This window comes from Littorina saxatilis, linkage group LG5 (genome assembly GCF_037325665.1).
Source record: "Littorina saxatilis isolate snail1 linkage group LG5, US_GU_Lsax_2.0, whole genome shotgun sequence".
NCBI classification, from domain to species: Eukaryota; Metazoa; Mollusca; class Gastropoda; order Littorinimorpha; family Littorinidae; genus Littorina; species Littorina saxatilis.
In genome coordinates this window covers 56,749,561-56,768,674 of record NC_090249.1, presented here as the reverse complement: position 1 = coordinate 56,768,674, position 19,114 = coordinate 56,749,561, and the positions used below count along the sequence as shown (strand labels likewise).

Below are 19,114 nucleotides of genomic sequence, written 5' to 3'. Positions count from 1 at the left end.
ACGTTGAATTGTTTTGCGTTTGGCCTTTTCTTTTCTCTTTTCTACATTTAAACATTAAAATCAATTATGTGATCTGGAGCGCATGCGCTTTGTTGACCGGAAACTAGCAGTCGACATTTCACAAGCAGACGCCAACACAGAGTTAAACGTGTAATCAGAGAACAAGTGAACGCAGCTTCGTCGACAGGAACCGCAGCAGAATTATACAAGGAAATAATGGCTGCATCAGGCGTAATTGATATTGATGGCGGTGCATTAGAAGGGGTAAATGATTGTTTTCTTGTTCCTTGTGTGACAATGTCGGTACAGCCACCGGCTTAGCTGCAACTCGAGATACTTACTGAGTAAGCCAGGGCCAGACTGAAGTTTGTGGACAAATCACTGGCCAGATCTTTTCCAAACCGTCTTGAAACTGATGTGAGCTTAATTTTGGTAAAAGTAGGAAGCCTTTTTGTGCGATCTTAACAAGTTGTTCAGTGTATTGTGGGCCTTGTTTTGATTACACTGTATATTAAAAATAGCATGTTTCCATTGAACAATTCAGTGGCCTTCGAAGACCTCGTATCTTCAAAATCATAGTTCTGAGATAATGAGTGTTTTAAAAATCAAATTCATCTTCACCAGATCAAAACGTGTAGATACGAGGTTTTCACTTTTTTGTTTTGAACTTTTTTGTTTTGAATTTAAGGAACAATTACGAGGATTTTCAACAGACTCGCAGGGATTCAAACAGACAATACGAGGTTTTCCCGCTAATGTCGCTAATGTCTCAACACCCAACGGCAATATGAGGTTTTTAAAATCAGGGGAAAAAGACCTTTGCAAAATAGATAGAGTTACAAGCTTTTCACAGATGATAGGAAAAAAATCAAGGGACGGAACCATGCAAAAATCCGAAAATCGGGAAAATGTAAGTTACGAGGTCTTCGAAGGCCACTGACGTATTGTTGTTGTTTTATTGTTGTTTTGCTGACTTGTTTTATACTTTTCAGGGAGGGCAGATCTTGAGGAATGCTGCAGCGCTGTCATGTCTGCTGGGTCAGCCAATCACAGTCAATAACATCCGAGCTGGGCGCAGCAATCCAGGACTGAGGTATTATACAGGCATGGGAATTGTCCGCCGAACGGCGGATTTCCGCTGAAAATTTTTTTTTTGTTCCGCCGGAAAAGCAAAAGTGTCCGCCGAAAAAATAAAGGGGGAAGGCACACAAAAAAAGCACCGGTTACTTTTGCCTTAGCGCAAAAGCCCGCGAAAATTTTGTTCACGCACTGCTACCGACGCCTCAGTTACTTGAACTTTGAGTGAAACAGCTCGCTGTTGATTCGCGGGCACGCTATAGGATTCGCGGGCACGCGACAGCATTGAACGCAGTGTACCAGTGAAAATGTCGATCGCGCGTGTTGTGAAACGTGGTCAAAGATACGATGACACTGGATGCGCGAACAAATATGGAAATGGGAGTGGGTGTCAGCTGTTGTGGAAGTGAAAAGAGAGACAAACAGCGCGTCGGCACCCGATTTATAAAAATTGATGTCCGTGGTTCAGCATGGTGCATCGTCTGCAACACATACTAACTGTTACTGACCATCTCCGCAGGAAGAAGCACATTGAAACGTGCTCTTCTCTGAAGGACAATCAACGTTTGCCAGGTGGGTTTTTTTCTGCTCAAGTAAGGCACAGTGCTCCTGAATTCTTTGATTTTCCTTCGATTTTATACGGCAGAAGAAGAACAGATTTTGGCTCAAGTCAAGCGAAGAACACCGCTCTAGATCTGAACTTTGCGCATCTGTTTCAGTTTTTCTCCATTCGAATGTCACTGTGCTGATCATATTCGTAATCTTCGAACTATATTTACCAAATTTGGTTGGAGCTGGGCTGGTACAGCAGTCCCTCTCATGAACGGACACCCTTGGGCCATAGCAAAACTGTCCGTACATTGCAGGTGTCCGGTCACGGGAGGGGTGACCACACCACCCCCTCCCCCATACACTCACACAGAGACACACAAACAACAGGATTGAATCTATGCTAATCACTTCTTGTGGCTACTAAACAATAACAATAAACTCCTAATACTTCTTTAAACGTTCTGTAAAAATGATTTGTATGAAAAGTGTTGAAAAGAAGAGATAAAATAAATCCTCAAGGCAGTGAACACACTCACCATGCACTGACATACGAAAGCAGCCACATAAACACAGCACAGAGGAGCGTGTGCAGATGCTTTGCAAGAATAAGCTTGAAAACCAGTTTGAAGAAATAGCAGCAGATAGAGCTGCATGTCATAATCATGTAATTTATTTTCTTCTTGTCTGGCTTTATTGACTGCATGCCGATCATGTGGCATGGCAGTGACTTTTCACTCTTCAGTCGGAAATACACAGTACATAACACAGCTCCTACTCTCCCTCACTTCTTCTTCTTCTTCTTCTTCGTACGACGGTTGACTCTCCCTCACTAATGCCTACCCCAAGCCGTGACAACTGATGCTTGGAAATTGTGTGGAAGAGTACACCTCTCTATTTCTCTCCAATGCTCTTCCTGCTGACATGTAGTGACACCGGACACCCCACATGCACAGAGTTTAGCCAGCTACCCCTCCAGCCATGTACTGTTTGGGGCTGTGGCCAGAGAGGCCAGCTGCACTGTTCACTCAGAGCAAAACCAGTTGACTGTGTCGTAACTTTTGACAAAGCAAGACAACTGAAGGGTTCACAGATTAGGCAACCGACTCACTGGTCAAGGCTGAGGGGAAACAAGAGTATCTTGTCAATGAAAGAGGTTACACACAGACACACGATGCTGAGAACTGTGGCCGGTTTTTCACTCTCTTTCGCTCAGGACCTTCATCGACTGTACATGTGGTTTCTGTTGTTTACGTCCAACAGACAAGAATAAAGAGCACAGTGCAGTTTCATGTTGGCATCTTCGCATGTACTCCACTCCTGACCAAAACCTACCCCCCCTCCTGATGGGTACACGGGCACTCAAGTTATCAGTGACTGTCATCACGCCATTGCGGCTGTGATCTTTGTACCAAGAGCCGGACTGCTCTGTTATCGATTTTGTTGTGGTGAAAATTTGACGATGGTCTGTCCGTACATTGGAGGTATGACCTGCTGTTGGGACCGAAAATGAGTGTCCGCGTCCACGTTTTGCAGGTGTCCGCTTAAGGGGGGGGCAAATATAGAAGGAAAACACTCCGTGCCGAGCAAATGTGTCCGTACATGTCAGGTGTCCGCTCACGCCGGGGGCCGTACATTGCAGGGACTGCTGTACCCAAACCGCTAACCCACAAATCGAAGAAAAATCTATGCGTTGAGCCTTATTTTCTTCTTCTTTTTTTTATACTTTTTTTTAAAACTCATTGTAAGAGATCATGGGAAAGTAACTTAAGTAGGCAATTCTTATTGGTGAGCCTTTGTAACTTTTATGTTTGAAAGTAAACCAGATTGTGTTACAAGTTACATTTTCCTGTTTGTCTCAACAGATCAATTTTTTAACAAATTTCAACCATATAATACATGTATATATTTTTTTTCTTCAAAAAATCAAAAATTGGTACTAAAAACTCTGATTCTAAAAAGAATTTAATGGCAAACTTGGAGCTCAGATGACACCAGATTGCACCATCTGGGTTCTTTAGTAAGGCTAGGCGCTTCGCGCCGTCGACTTGACGCTTCGCGTCTTCAGTAAAAAATTTTCAGCCTTTTTTTACAATTTTCAATTCCCATGCCTGAAATTATAAGGCCCCCCCCCCCCAAAAAAAGTCTGTTTACGGTAACATAGGCAAAACAAAATAGGGTCGGTAGGTCGGGATTTTTTATTTTTTATTTAATTTTTTTTTTCCAAACAAACATATTTTCAAGTTATTTTGCCCAAAAAACGAAGCCTTTCATTTTTTTTTTTTTCCCAAATGCCAAGAAAAAGTCTAGGGTCGCGCGAAAAAATATGGTCGGTCGGGATACTGTAAACAGACTTTTTTTTTGTGCCTAACTGGAGTGGATTTACTTTACTTTAGAAACATAAACTTAAGAGATTGTATGCTTTACGTCTTACTCACAGATTAGGATGAAAGACTTCTGTTCAACTTCTCTTAGTCCGGATGCATCTCGGCAGTGCCAGGCTCATACAGTTCACCATTTACCTGAGCAGTTTGGATCTGTACATGAATTGAGACTTATGACAAATGCAGGTTAGAAAAAGCTGAGAGTCAAAATTATTAATGGTACTGTGAGACTGAGCACTAAGAATGATGTATGTACATGTGATAGGGAGGTTACTGCGTCACCCTTCACAGCAGATCCTGCAGAGTGGTCTGACGGGGAAGAGCTTGGGCTATTTATAGTAGCTCGACGTTTTTTTTATGTCGCCGGCTAGACAACTGTCAATTGAAGAAAAGTTCTGTTTGTGATGGGGTCTGGCTGCTGCTGTCTCCTTGTATGCTCTTGGGAATCTTTGTGTACCCATAGCAGTTTTTATAGGGCTCAAAATTTAGCTCTAAAATGTCAAACCTGTTGGACTGGCTTTGCCCCCAAGGGTAATTCTTGTGCTTCGGGCACTTGGTTGCATACACAAGTCATGTTCATAATTGTGTTTGCAGGCCACAGCATCTAACAGGACTACAGCTGATCGCAGAGCTGTGTGGCGGCAAACTTGAAGGGGCACGGGTCAGCTCCACGGAGATAACCTTTCACCCTGGTCAGGTCAAGGCTGGCAGCTACAGAGCAGACACCAAGACCGCCGGGTAAGAGTCTTACAGCAATGAATGTAACACACATAAATTAACAACACAGTACTCTATAGGAATGTCTTGATCTTGAGTGTTTTTGTCTGAGTTTTTTTTCTTTCTGAGATTTAACTCTGTTTATTATATATATAAAAAATTATTTAAAAATAAGGGAACAAAGGTACTTTGTACTTTTGTTGTCCCTGTCTTTATGAGTACAGATTTCTTTTGTTTTTTTATCATCGGTATAAAAGTTTGCTGGTAGCAGAACACAATAAACACATGAGACCTTTTTGATGAGAGGGTACCTCCCATGAAAGGACACCAGCTATTGTCCCTGTGTCTATTATCTTAACCACAAAAATACCTGTCATGACAGGCTGCCTGAAACCCCCCGCGGGTTAGGGGGAGTCCCATATTGGTTGGGACGAGAAAGAATTTACCCGATGCTCCCCAGCATGTCGTAAAAGGCGACTAACAGGTTCTGTTTCTCCTTTTACCCTTGTTAAGTGTTTCTTGTATAGAATATAGTCAATGTTTGTAAAGATTTTAGTCAAGCAGTATGTAAGAAATGTTCCGTCCTTTGTACTGGAAACTTGCACTCTCCCAGTAAGGTCATATATTGTACTACGTTGCAAGCCCCTGGAGCAATTTTTTGATTGGTGCTTTTGTGGGCAGGAAACAATTGACAAGTGGCTCTGTCCCATCTCTCCCCTATCCCATCTCCCCGTCGCGATATAACCTTGAATGGTTGAAAACGACGTTAAACACCAAATAAAGAAAGGCTGCCTGAAATGTATGGACACTTTTGGCTTGTCCCAAGGGTGTCCTTTCATTGAAGGTACCACTGTACCGTGCAGACATTTCTGTCTCAAACAATTTCTTTTCAACATTTTCAGGAGTATTTGCCTGTTGATGCAAGCAGCCTTGCCCTGTTTGCTGTTCAGCAATGCTCCCACTGAAATCTCACTTCGAGGCGGAACCAATGCGGATATGGCACCACAAGTTGATTACACCACAATGGTGAGTTTAGCCATAGGTAAAGAGAATCTTGGTTCTGTCATAAAATTGTGTGAGAAGGAGGATTGCAGCACCTTGTTTGTTTTATATAAATGGATGAACTGAAAATGTCAAATTGAAATCTGCACATTTGTCCATCTGAGTGATCGACAAGAAGAAGAAGAAGAAATCTGCACATTTGAGACTAGTATCATCGGCAATGCCAATAGCCAATGCTTTGATGAAGATGTTGTGCTTTCAAGTGGCATTTTAAATGTATGGTTGTATTAGGTCTTGAGCAGATTTAATCTTAACTAAATAATTCATCAGTCATCTTCTAACATTTTTCTTTATGTACATGTTTTCACTGCATTCAGGCTACTGATCTGAATTCCATTTTTATTTACCTATAATTTTCTGGTTTGTGACTGTTGATTTGATGCAGTGGACAGGTGAAAGGTTTGATCTTTATGTTTTATTTCTAACCTACAGGTGTTCCAGCCAATAGCTGAGAGGTTTGGGATGAAGTTTGAATGCAACATAAAGAGACGGTAAGCCTCTAATTGCTTGATATTTATTACATTCTTTCAAGCTATATTACATGATAATTAAGAAGCGAACGAGAAGAAGAAGAAGATGAAATGATAATTATTCGTCAATTGTTAGTAAACTTCAGAAGAATCTTTTATTTTGATTTCCTTATTATAGTATTTTTGTTGCATGATGAAGATATGACCATATACATGTACCTGCGCGGTCTCGGAGGAATACTGACTGCCTCCATCTGTGTAAAATGTCATGTTTTGGTCAAAAATATAAACAATGTATAATGTGAACCTGATCATGATAAAACTTTGGTTGATTTTATTCCACAGGGGGTACTACCCTAAAGGAGGTGGTGAGGTGGTGACTACATCGTTTCCCTGCAAAGTGTTAAAAGCCACAGAAATCACGGACAGAGGCAGCGTCACTCGCATCTTCGGCAGAGCATTTGTAGCGGGTGTGCTGCCTATCAAGGTAAAATTCCTGTACAGTGGAACCTCCCTTTTAAGACACCCCCCAATCTAAGACTTCCTTTTGTTTAAGACCTTGTTTTCACAGAATTTCTGTGCATACCATCTTTAAATTTGTCCCTTTTTTAAGACTCCCTCCTTTTTTAAGACCTGGTTTTCTCAGATTTGTGGTGGTCTTAACAGGGTAGTTCCATTGCAGTCAAATTTATCTTTGGAAATAGGTGCCCTATGGTCTTTGCTAGTGTCACAGGTTTATCACTTAGTTGCACTGCTTTTGTGTTTACCACTTTTATTTGTTTGATTTGTGTTCTCATTTTTCTGACTATGTGAGCAAGAGGGTATCATATGTGATCCTCCACCACGGAATGAGTCGCATGTCACCTCGCGCGGTTCTGCGCTAGACTTGATATAAGTCCGGAGAGTGTATGGTAACAGCGTGAGGGTCACCTTAGTCACAGGCTTATAACTCAAACAGTTTTCGCTCTTTTCTAAAACGGGTTTCACCACTGGATAGAGCATAAAATACTCTTTAGGAAAATGTAAAAATATGAAAATCATGCAAAGGTGACATGCGACTCATGCCGTGGTGGAGGGTCACATATCTGCAAACTACTCCAAATGAATACAGGACAAAAATATTAAAGTTTAGGGGTGGGAGTGATTCAGAAGTGATTTGGATAGCGAATAAGGCTTAAAACATACAAACGGTGAGAGAGCATTTCTCTTGGCAATCTTTCAACTTTTTTTCAACAGAATTATCCCCTCATTCGCATTAGTTTCAGGGGGAGGGGGAGAGTGTCAGCAGCTATGATTTCTGTCATTTAAGTTTTTCTACGTCATTTGCAGGTTGCCCATGCCATGGCTCAGAGCGCGGAGAGACTGTTGAGACAAGACTATGCGGGTCTTCCTATCAAGATTGAAGTACTCAAAGAACCTGAGCAGGCTGCTGTTGGCACAGGCACTGGAATTATGTAAGTTTGTTGTCTTTTGGAAGCATTTTTTAAAGTCTGCCTGAATAGAAGTTTTTTTTGTATGTGTGTGTGTTTGCATGTGTGCATTAATTTTTGTGAGTGTGTGTGTACATGCATGTGTGCGTTCATGGGTGTGTGTCTGTATGTGTGACCGCATTACATGTACTATAGAATTTGATGGAATTAGGCAACAAATTGGAAGCATCTCATCAAAGATTAAATGTGTGTCTTTCATGTTTCAGCATTGTAGCAGAGACAAGCACAGGGTGTCTACTGGCTGGGCCAGCTTTAGGAAAGAAAGGTACATTGCTATGATTGGTGCACAGCTTACAATTTTCCAGGATAACTTTCTTTGCCACTATTAGACACTTGAGTATTGCTTACAGTGAAACAGCCAGTATTAAGAGTATTTTCAGTGACAAAATACGTGATTTATACTCTTCACTGGAATAAATGTTCCCTGGTAGTGACAGTTTTTTGTTCTCACTGGAATACATGTTCCCTGGTAGTGACAGTTTTTGTTCTCACTGGAATAAATGTTCCCTGGTAGTGACAGTTTTTTGTTCTCACTGGAATACATGTTCCCTGGTAGTGACAGTTTTTGTTCTCACTGGAATACATGTTCCCTGGTAGTGACAGTTTTTGATCTCAAAAGACGTGTTTATTTTTTTTTATTTTCTCCCTTTTTATGTAAAGAAAGTTCTTCTTCTTGTTTGAGTATGCAAAATAAGAGATAAATTATTGACAGCTATCATGTTCATTGACTGTGGCATCCACCATATTCTTTTGGATTGGGGATGAGTTCTCTCCCTTGAAAAATATATCCGAAGCATTCTTCACATAAAGTTATTTTGTGTTCTTAATTAAAGATTTAAGTTTTGTGTGTGTGTGTGTGTGTGCGTGTGTGTGGTCTTAGCCTGTAGTCCTTTGTGTTTGCTTTGCCCCTGTTCTTATTTAACGTTTGATTATTTCTTGGGTACATGCAAGTGTGTCTTGGCCACAGTAAATTATTTATTTCAGAAATGTTCGAAATTACCGTTCCTTGAATATTAATGTTGACACCATTGTTGTTTTAACAGGTGTATCTGCAGAAACAGTAGGAGCCAATGCAGCGCAGATGTTGATGTCCAACCTGAAGCATGGTGGCTGCATGGATGAGTACCTGCAAGATCAGGTACATTTTCACCTGTAGCCTACTCATGTACATTTCTGTGTCAGCATCAACAGGAATAGTTTTTGTTTGCATTACAATCTGCAGACTGATAGTTTCCTTTTGAGTCAGCAGGTGAGAGAGAGGGGGAGAGAGAGAAAGAGAGAGGGAGAGAAAATGACAATGACAATTCTTTATTTAATGAGGGTAACAGATTAAGCAGTGATTTCCTTTTTTACATCTAGCCCTCGTCCTAAAGAAAGACAAACAAAAACCACACACCCACACACACTTCTACATTTTAACAGAATAAAGAACACATTATACATATGTACATAAAATGAGAGAGAGAGTGAACTTGAACTCAAAAACTTTATTACCGGGGGCTAAACTAGAGAGAGAAAGAGAGAGAGAGCACCGAATGGTATTTTATTCATTATTTAATTATATGCAATTCTGATACATGCACAGCCTTGCCGTGACCTTATGTGTAGTGTCTACTGCTGATATAATGCACAGCCTTGCCGTGGCCTTATGTGTAGTGTCTACTGCTGATATAATGGACAGCCTTGCCGTGGCCTTATGTGTAGTGTCTACTGCTGATATAATGCACAGCCTTGCCGTGGCCTTATGTGTAGTGTCTACTGCTGATATAATGCACAGCCTTGCCGTGGCCTTATGTGTAGTGTCTACTGCTGATATCATGCACAGCCTTGCCGTGGCGTTATGTGTAGTGTCTACTGCTGATATAATGCACAGCCTTGCCGTGGCCTTATGTGTAGTGTCTACTGCTGATATAATGCACAGCCTTGCCGTGGCCTTATGTGTAGTGTCTACTGCTGATATAATGGATGTTAGTGACACTCTGTTATTTACTTAACAGTAGATTGTGACATTCTGTTCTTTACTTTGTGCAGTTGATTCTGTTGATGGCACTGGCTCAAGGAAAATCACGGATACTCTGTGGTCCTATCACCCTGCACACAGAAACAGCCATTCATGTGGCAAAACTTCTCACCCAGGTATTTGGCATTAGACTGATTAGTTGTCAGTTGGACCAGAAGTCTATTTTCTAGAAGTATTTGTCTGAATTTATAGTTGTTAATTTACACTATGTAGCTTAGACTCAAGTCCTAGGTGTTCCAGTTTTCAAACGGTTAGATGTCTGTGACTGATTATGCATAAATCAATCTGTTAAAAAATGCCAAAGTATGTGCAAGGTGTTTTGAGTTCAACTTTCTTTGTGCGTTATTGCAGTTGTCTGCCTGGCTGTCTGCCTGTCTGTCTCCTTTTGTTGATAGTCATGCTTTTTTTTTGCACAGTCAAGTGATTATTTTGCACACTCCATTTGATTTTGATAATTGTCTTCCATTGGAGATGCATACATTCATTTTTGTGAAATGAATTAGCAAAAGAACAAATTTAACAAAGTACAGTGAAACCTCCCATTTAAGACCCGTGATTTAAGATTCCCTCCCTTTTAAGACCCTGTTTCTTCCGATTTTCTCTTCATAGCCTCTGTAAATTAATCCCAATTTTAAGATTCCCTCCTTTTTAAGACCCTGTTTCTTCCGATTTTCTCTTCATAGCCTCTGTAAATTAATCCCAATTTTAAGATTCCCTCCCTTTTAAGACCCTGTTTCTTCCCATTTTCTCTTCATAGCCTCTGTAAATTAATCCCAATTTTAAGATTTCCTCTCTAAAAGTTCGGGGGTTTTAGGGCATATTTTACAGTGCTGTTGGTGCCTACTTGCCGAGTGGCTATCTGGGGTCATATTCTAAATGAAATATAGAAAGTTATAAAGACCCTAGACTTTTTTTTGGCATTTGGGGAAAAAATAAAAGGCTTTGTTTTTTGGCAAAATAACTTAAAAAATATGGGGTTTTTGAGAAAGAAAAAAAGAGAAAAAAAAGGTCTTTGTTTTTTGGCAAAATAACTTAAAAATATGGTTTTTTGGGAGGAAAAAAAAGTGCCGACCTACCGACCCTATTTTTTGGGCCTATGTTACCGTTAACAGACTATTTATTTTGTTTGGCCTAATAATGCATTCCTATAACTAACTTTTAACAAAAACCCAGCTTGTTTCTGTCATAAAGTGTGTCTAACATATGAGTTTATCCACTGTCCGACCCATCCAATGTAAAATAACCAATTTTTTTTCGATAATTAGATAATTGGTCAGTGGAAAACTACAGGGGGGGGGGGGGGGGGGGGGAGGCAGCGAACTGGTAGGAGTTAAGACCCTGTTTCTTCCGATTTTCTCTTCATAGCCTCTGTAAATTAATCCCAATTTTAAGATTCCCTCCTTTTTAAGACCTGATTTTCTCAGATTTATTTTAGGTCTTAAAGGGGGGGTTCCACTGTGTTGGTTAACTGCCATAGCCTCCTCCACCCCACCCTCAAAACACACAAACTTATATCTATCCCAATCTATCCTACGGCCGCCTCAATGTGCAGTTAAAAAGAATAACAGCCTGGTGGCTAGCAGAGGTGGTTGGCAGAATGACATTTTTCTGGATAAGTTCCATGACAAGCAGGTCTTGAACCATAAGTAATGAAATCAGTGGAGCATGGAACAACAGTAGAGTTACACAGATGATTGCACATGCTTGACACTTCATTTAGAGTAAAAAAAAGCACTTTTCTTCTGATGGAAAAATCTTGTCAGTGATAATAATAATAATAATAATAATAAAGATAGCTTATATAGCGCCGCTTCACAAATTTAACTATGCTCTTAGCGCTGTACATCGAGATATAACAATTTCAATAATATAAATACAAAGATGATATTATCATAATACACATTTACAAATACCACTCACGTACATACATCCTCGTGCACACCACGCGCATACACACTCCCACTCATTAACAAGTGCTTCCATCCCCCTGCCACTGAGATGTTCATATACCCCCCTGGACAAGCTCACACCATGTCCGTCTCCTCTCTAGACTGTACATACACTCAGCAAGAAAAAAGAAAGACTAAATGCAAATTTCATACACAACCCTATAGCTCAATCAAAGCTGAAGCAACTATACTAAAAAGACACATTCAAACAACAAATCTAACTTCACCTCTAACAGTCTATAAAGATGGCAAGGACAATTTACAAGGATTCGCGAAAAAGGTGCGTTTTAAGGGAACTGCGGAAAGAGTCCTTAGAAGCAGAATGGCGAACGGAGGAAGGGAGAGAATTCCAGACAATGGCAGCCGCAGAAGCAAACGAGCGATCTCCAAAAGAAGGCAAGCTTCGCTCGAGAGTTTCCAGTTTGCGACTGTCAGCGCGTGAGCGGAGGTTGTAGTCAGAGGGATTGTCATATGTGACGAGCAGTTCCTTGAGGTATTTAGGGCCATCTTCAAATTTGGCAGAGAAACAGATACAAGCAAGCTTGTATCTGATACGAGCGGACACGGGAAGCCAATGAAGGGAACGAAGAAGTGGTGTGACATGATCAAACTTCTTAGAACGATATATCAATTTGGCGGCAGAGTTTTGTACCTTTTGGAGTGACTCGACAAGTTTTTGATCACAGCCATAGAACAGGCTGTTGCAATAGTTTATTCTGGATAGAACTAGAGAACAGGCTAGAGTTTGAGCGGCTTGGGGGGTAAGATAGTGGCGGATAGAACTGATTTTCCTTACGTTACTGTACGCAATTGTGCGGATGTTTTGGACGTGCTGAGAAAGGTTGAGGAAGTGGTCGAAGGTAACGCCGAGATTAGTCACAGAAGAGACAAAGTTGACGTCACTATCGCCGACATGAATGCTAGAAGACAAAGAATTTTCAGGGAAAGATCTATACTGGGACCTGACAAGCATGGATTCAGTTTTCGAGTCGTTTAGCTGTAGTTTGTTAGCCGTCATCCACGCCTTTACAGCAACAACACAGTCTTCCATTTCACTCACAGTGGTATCAATTTGATCAATCTCACTGTCTTTGTACAACTGGTTGTCGTCTGCAAAGGCGTGGTGATCGATAGGATACTGTTTGACGAGGTTAAAGAGGGGGTTCATGTACAAAACAAAAAGAACTGGACCCAACACGGATCCCTGAGGAACACCGAACTGAAGGACTGTGGATTCTGAACTGATGCCGTTTACCACGACTGTTTGAATCCTATCCGAGAGATAGGATTCAAACCAGGACAGTGCAGAACCTGTGATGCCAAAAGTTGCCTCAAGGCGGGCTGTCATAATTGAGTGGTCAATGGTGTCGAACGCAGCGGACAAATCGAGAAGCGTGAGAACAGACACTTTACCGTTATTGAGAGCCATCAGAAGGTCGTTCACAATTTTCAACAAAGCAGTTTCAGTGCTGTGGGCAGGTCTATAAGCCGATTGGAAGCTGCTGAGAAGATTGTTTGATGAGAGGTGGGCATTAAGTTGCAGCAAAACCAGTCTTTCCAAGATCTTTGAAAGAAACGACAAGTTTTTATATGCCTTGAGATTTGATTCGTGGTACCAAGTGGAATATTTCCCTTTGAGAAATGCTGCCAAACAATTTCCTCTCGTGCAAGGATGTTTTTAAGCGTGTGCTGTTATTAATCTAAGGTGCCAAGAATATACAAAGCCGTGTTGGAAAGGTGCCAGAATGTGACCCAGTTTTTAACCAATCCTAGCCTTGCTTAGAGTACAGGGGAATAATACTCCACACCATCTTTTCAAGCATGCATCAATTATTGGCTTGTGTGAAATGGCCTTTTGTTAATTAGATGCAAGGCTATACAGTTCTTGCAGTTATTAATTTTTGTGTGACCTACATTCATGAGCAGAGGGGCTTTTTATGACGGCTTACTAGTGCCAAAACCTAAGGTTACCATTTTCACGGGAAAATTAGTAATTAACAGTGTTAATTACTATTTTTCATTTTTGCCTCGTTTTCGGTCACAGTAGTCGGACTTTAAGAGTCCGCACTGAGAGGCTACAACGTCACACAATTTCTGAAATATCTTTGAATAGAAGGCCTTATCGAGCAAGTTATCCGACGTGAAGATGCATGTCACAGTTTTCTGCAATAGCGCTTTCCTTAAACGTTGTTTTGCATATCTTAGAAAAGAATAATCGACCCCGAAAACTTTCGAATCGAAGCTGCTTATAGTAGACGGACTTTTGATCGGCTGTGGTCTCACACTTTCACATATATCTTTCAATATAATTCCTTATTCGACAAGTTGTCAGGCAGACAGCTGTACCTCATATTTATTTCCACTACTAATCTCATACATCTGCTTTGTAGTGTATTAGTGAAGGACAATCGATCCGAAAATGTTCGAATCGAGAGAGGAATAATGGCGTCTGGCCGGCCGTGTGCTGAAGGTCCGACCACTAGCAGACGGCTCTGTTCGCAGTCTAGACTCACACACTTTAACAAATATCTTTCGATAGAATTCGTTATTCAACAAGTTATCAGACAGACAGCTGTATCAGTGTATGTCATGGTTATCTACACATGTGCTCAGCTCTTATTGTTAAATATGGACCAGAAAAGTATCGAATCGAAGCATGTTTCGCTCTGGCCGGTCGCGCGTTGAACCTCCACAGTTACGAGGCACATGAAAATTGGTAATTAACGCGTGAAAATGACTAATTTTTAGTTTTGGCGCTAGTAAGCCGTCAGGAGGCGAGCAAAAACTGAAAAATTAGAAATGAACACTTGAAAATTAGTAATTTTCACTTCATAATTGTAATTTTCTCGTGAAAATTAGTAACTTTCATGTGTTAATTACTAATTTTTAGTTTTGGCGCTAGTAAGCCGTCATAGCTTTTCATGAAGATTAACGCTTGACTGATTTCTGTTTCTTCCATTCCATCATGGTTAGGCTCTCATGTCAGGCATTTGTCATATTGATCAATGGGGAAGGCAAGATCAATGCATTTATTCAAGCCTGAGAAAAAGATTGTGTAGCATTGCATGTGGTGGGTATGTGTTTCTGGTAGTAAAGGATGGGTAGCACAGACCTAAGATCATGGTACAGTGGAACCTCCCTTTTAAGACCCCCAATTTATGACTTCCTCTTTTTTAAGACATTGCTTTCTCAGATCCAAAACCAAAAAGAGACTGCCAACGTTCCAAAATTCAGAATCAATAAACAAGAACGGTAGGTTGTTGGAACGTTTGTTATTGACAAAACAATACATTCCCAAATTATATCGACCCAACAGACAAACAATGAGAAACGAGAACTTAGCTAATCAAGCTAACTTAACTTTGATCAAGGTAAGTTCTCGTTACTCATTGTTTGTCTGTGCACTTTAAAGATCGTTGGGTCGATATATTTGTGAATAACAAACGTTCCAACAACCTACCTTTCTTGTTTTTACATTTAGTCAAGTAACATAGAGGGGGAATCGAGACAATATGATATGTTTGCATTAAAAACACGCTCAGAAAGTTAAAACGAAGAGAGGTACAGAAAAGCGTGCTATGCAGCACAGCGAAACGACTACCGCGCTGAACAAGCTCGACAGTTTCACTCCGTTATGCACAAGCGGCGGACTATGGTCATTGTGAAAAAATGCAGTGCGTTCAGTTTCATTCTGTGAGTTCCACAGCTTGACTAAATGTAGTAATTTCGCCTTACACGACTTGTTTGATTCTTGCTTTCTCAGATTTTCTGTTGGTAAACTCTGTTAATTGATCTCCATTGTAAGACTCCCTCCTTTATTAAACCTGATTTTCTCAGATTTTTAGAGGTTTTAAAAGGGGGTTCCACTGTATGTGAATACACAACGCGCGAATGTATGTCAACCATTAGCCTAGTGGTAAGGCGTCCGCCCCGTAATCGGGAGGTCGTGGATTCGAACCCCGGCCGGGTCATACCTAAGACTTTAAAATTGGCAATCTAGTGGCTGCTCCGCCTGGCGTCTGGCATTATGGGGTTAGTGCTAGGACTGGTTGGTCCGGTGTCAGAATAATGTGACTGGGTGAGACATGAAGCCTGTGCTGCGACTTCTGTCTTGTGTGTGGCGCACGTTATATGTCAAAGCAGCACCGCCCTGATATGGCCCTTCGTGGTCGGCTGGGCGTTAAACAAACAAACAAACAAACAAACAAACAAACAATGTCAACCATTGTCCCCTTTTTAGGACACAATTCATCAACGAACATTCACTGATTTATTTCATAATTTCATTGTTTTCTCACTTGGTTCCTTTGGGTACAGTGATTGGTTTGTTCGGTGGTTTGGTTGGTTGGGTAGGTAGGTGTGTTGAGTGGGTGGGTAGGTTGGTTGAGTGGGTGGGTGGGTGGGTTGATTGGTTGGTTGGCTGGATGGATGATGATCTTGTACTCTTGTTTTACTTTATCAGCAATTCTTTTACTCATCTTTTTGTCTAATTATGTTTCAGGCCCAGTTTAAACTGGAGAAGCTGTCAGAGACAACCAACATGATTGAGTGTGAGGGCATTGGCTATGAGAACACACAAGTGTGACCACAGCAGCTGTGTCCACTCGGAACACATGTTCCAACACACTGAGAACGCATTTTCTGCTGTTTCTGCATATGTGTTGTGGTGTACCTGCAACAGAGCATGACAGAACAATCTTGCTGAGCTAACCATGGCCAAATGCTTGTGCAATAGAAATATATTTGAATGAATTTTTGTTTCATGGACAACATCATGAGCAGAGTGTCACATGTTTCGCAGTACAGTGGAACCCCCCTTTTGAGACACCCCCTCCCTCCTCCTATATCCCGCTCCCCCCCTCCCCCAATGTAAGACTTACCCCTCTTTAAGACCTTGATTTTTCATGTTTTCTTGTAACATCTGTAACTTTACCCCCAATTGAAAAATCCCTCCTTTTTAAGACCTTTTTCTCAGATTTTTGGAGGGGTTTTCCACTGTACATGTACTGACTTGGGACTAAACCTCGAAACACCCAGGCACCCACTAGTTTGCGTGCAAAGGGTGGGAAGGATCTTTGGGCCTTACTTGTGCTTCTGTCCTGAGAAACTGTGGTTTTTTTGTTGTTGCTCAAACGAGTTGACTTTTGGTGCCTGTAGTTCTGAGTAGACCCAAACTTGTTTTTGCTTCACTCACAAACGTATGGAAACAGAATTTGTTTCTCAGCTAGATTTTCTTTAGGCTTTAACTAAAGCATAACATTGCACTTGGTCTCTGATGTTCTTGAAAATGTAAAACTGCTTATGAATTAATGATCATTCAGTCATTTGCAGATCTATTTATATCAGGAATATCTTGATGCTGACCACTTGAAGTTTTCATTCAACTAATTAATATCCGCGTGTGTTTGAGGACAATTTTTTTGGTTCTGCGCTGGCTTGAATAGAAATTTTAAGTTAATTGAGTATCAGTACATGTACTTCAGTTCTTTTCCTGGACGTTTTTTATGTGTTTTGTTTGTATGTGTAATTATGTAGATTAACAGGAGGGTGTGATTCTCTGTACTGGAATGTTACAATCCAGCAAGGATACAGTGAGTGTTATGTCTAGGAGTACCTGTTTTGAGCAAACTTGGTGGGCAACAGCTATAAGAGCGATCTTTAATTGCAGGTATGAATTAAGGCAAGAAAGCGCAACTGAACATTTTTAACCAAGGGAAGAGGTTTTTCTTTTTTTTTGGCAGAAGGGTATTTACCTTAGATGGCACAGAGCAAAGAACGTTTCTGTGTGTGTGTGTGTGTGTGTGTGTGTGTGTGTGTGTGTGTGTGTGTTTGTGTGTGTGTGTACAATTGTGTGTGTGTATGTGTGTGTTTGTGTGTGTGTGTGAGCTTATTTGAAATTAGTATTTTAGATGTCTTGAATTTGGCACGATATACTCAACACAAGTTACTTTTATTTTTCAAGTTATTCTTTTAGGTTTATTGCAACAGCCCTGGAAGGGGTCCTGATTTGGCCTATTATGGTCCGCTGGACCCGAAAAGCAATAGCTAACTAACAGCCCTGGAATAAACTTTGTGATTAGTCAGTGATGAGGGGATGACTTGCAAGTTCTGTGATACATGCTGTGTGCTCAGGGAGATGCACATTGCTTTATTTCCCCACCAAAGTGACACATTACAGGGTGAATAAAGTAAATACAAAGCTATTTGCAGTATTTTTCTTACCATTTCATTTGTCACAAACTCTCTCTCTCTCTCTCTCTCTCTCTCTCTCTCTCCCCCTCTATCTCTCTCTCTCCCCCCCTCTCTCTCTCTCTGGTTGTATGGGGTGTGTGTGTAAGTGCGTGCGTGTGTGTGTGAATGTGTGCGTGCGCGTGTTTGATGAATATGTGACATATGTCACGGAGCAAGAAAGACCACATACATACATTGTGTTTCAAACTTGATAACAATTTCCAATTATTCTTTATTTTAAAACAAACAAAAAGATAAAACATCTGATGACTATCGACAATCGAATCATGTCATCAAAAGAACAGCTGTGGAAAGTGCAGCTTCAGCTGTCTCCGTTCAGCTGGTCTCGTCTAGTTCTTTCCAAGGACAGAACGCCATTCCCCCGTCACAGCAAGGGACGTTTGTTTACACAACCTGCAACATGTAATGTTCAGTTAGTGCGTCATACTCTCACACCGCGAAAGGGCAACAAAAATCAGCTGACTTTCTCTCTCCAACTTCCCAGTCCCCAGTTCGTCCCCACTCCCAAGGCCTTGAAACGACCCTGACACATTTAAAGGGGCTTGAAATCACGACTCTCTCTCTCTCTCTCTCTCTCTCTCTCTCTCTCTCTCTCTCTCTCTCTCTCTCTCTCTCTCTCTCTCTCTCTCTCTCTCTCTCTCTCTCTTGTAAGCTCTTTGCCGATGACAGTTCCCTTCACTCGTCCTCAAAAACGTTAAATCAGGTGCAATACGATCTTCAACAAGGAATACATGATGTTTTTAAATGGTGCGTTCAAAATAAAATGACATTACACCCTAAGAAATCAAATAGTATGGTCATAACATCCAGACAGAAACACCAGAGAGCACCCCTTATTCTTAACCTTAAGCTGAACACTGATCCCATAGAGCAGGTTAAATCACACAAGGTATTAGGAATCGTAGTTGACCAGGAGCTTCGGTGGAATGTACATATCAATAATATTTGCAAAAAGCTCTCCAAAAATCTGTATCTTTTATCCAGATTAAAACCCTTTGTAGAAGCGGAAGGTCTAAAAATGTTTTTTGTGGCACACTGCCAATCTTTTATCAATTATGCTTCTACTGTATGGTGCGGTGCGAGCGAAAATCTGCTTAAAAAATTAAATTCCCTGCACAGAAGAGGGGCAAAGCTAATTGTTAAT

At 41.0% G+C, this 19,114-nt stretch overlaps 1 protein-coding gene across 1 annotated transcript; it reads left to right on the top strand.

The window, feature by feature from the left end:
- The first annotated feature begins 101 nt into the window (after window positions 1-101).
- LOC138967496 (RNA 3'-terminal phosphate cyclase-like) lies at window positions 102-17,921 on the top strand. Its single transcript, XM_070340058.1, has 11 exons — window positions 102-264; window positions 993-1,093; window positions 4,605-4,748; window positions 5,630-5,753; window positions 6,222-6,280; window positions 6,605-6,746; window positions 7,589-7,713; window positions 7,956-8,014; window positions 8,793-8,887; window positions 9,781-9,885; window positions 16,220-17,921. The coding sequence occupies exons 1-11, from the start codon at window positions 217-219 to the stop codon at window positions 16,301-16,303; spliced, it is 1,086 nt and encodes a 361-aa protein (XP_070196159.1). The 5' UTR covers window positions 102-216; the 3' UTR covers window positions 16,304-17,921.
- The last annotated feature ends 1,193 nt before the right edge of the window (window positions 17,922-19,114 follow it).

Bases quoted from the DNA above. Each gene is read 5' to 3' on its own strand.
- LOC138967496 (XM_070340058.1), top strand. From the start codon at position 217: ATGGCTGCATCAGGCGTAATTGATATTGATGGCGGTGCATTAGAAGGG. The intron at 6,281-6,604 runs GTAAGCCTCTAA...TTTATTCCACAG, and splicing joins GAATGCAACATAAAGAGACG to GGGGTACTACCCTAAAGGAG. The intron at 6,747-7,588 runs GTAAAATTCCTG...CGTCATTTGCAG, and splicing joins CGGGTGTGCTGCCTATCAAG to GTTGCCCATGCCATGGCTCA.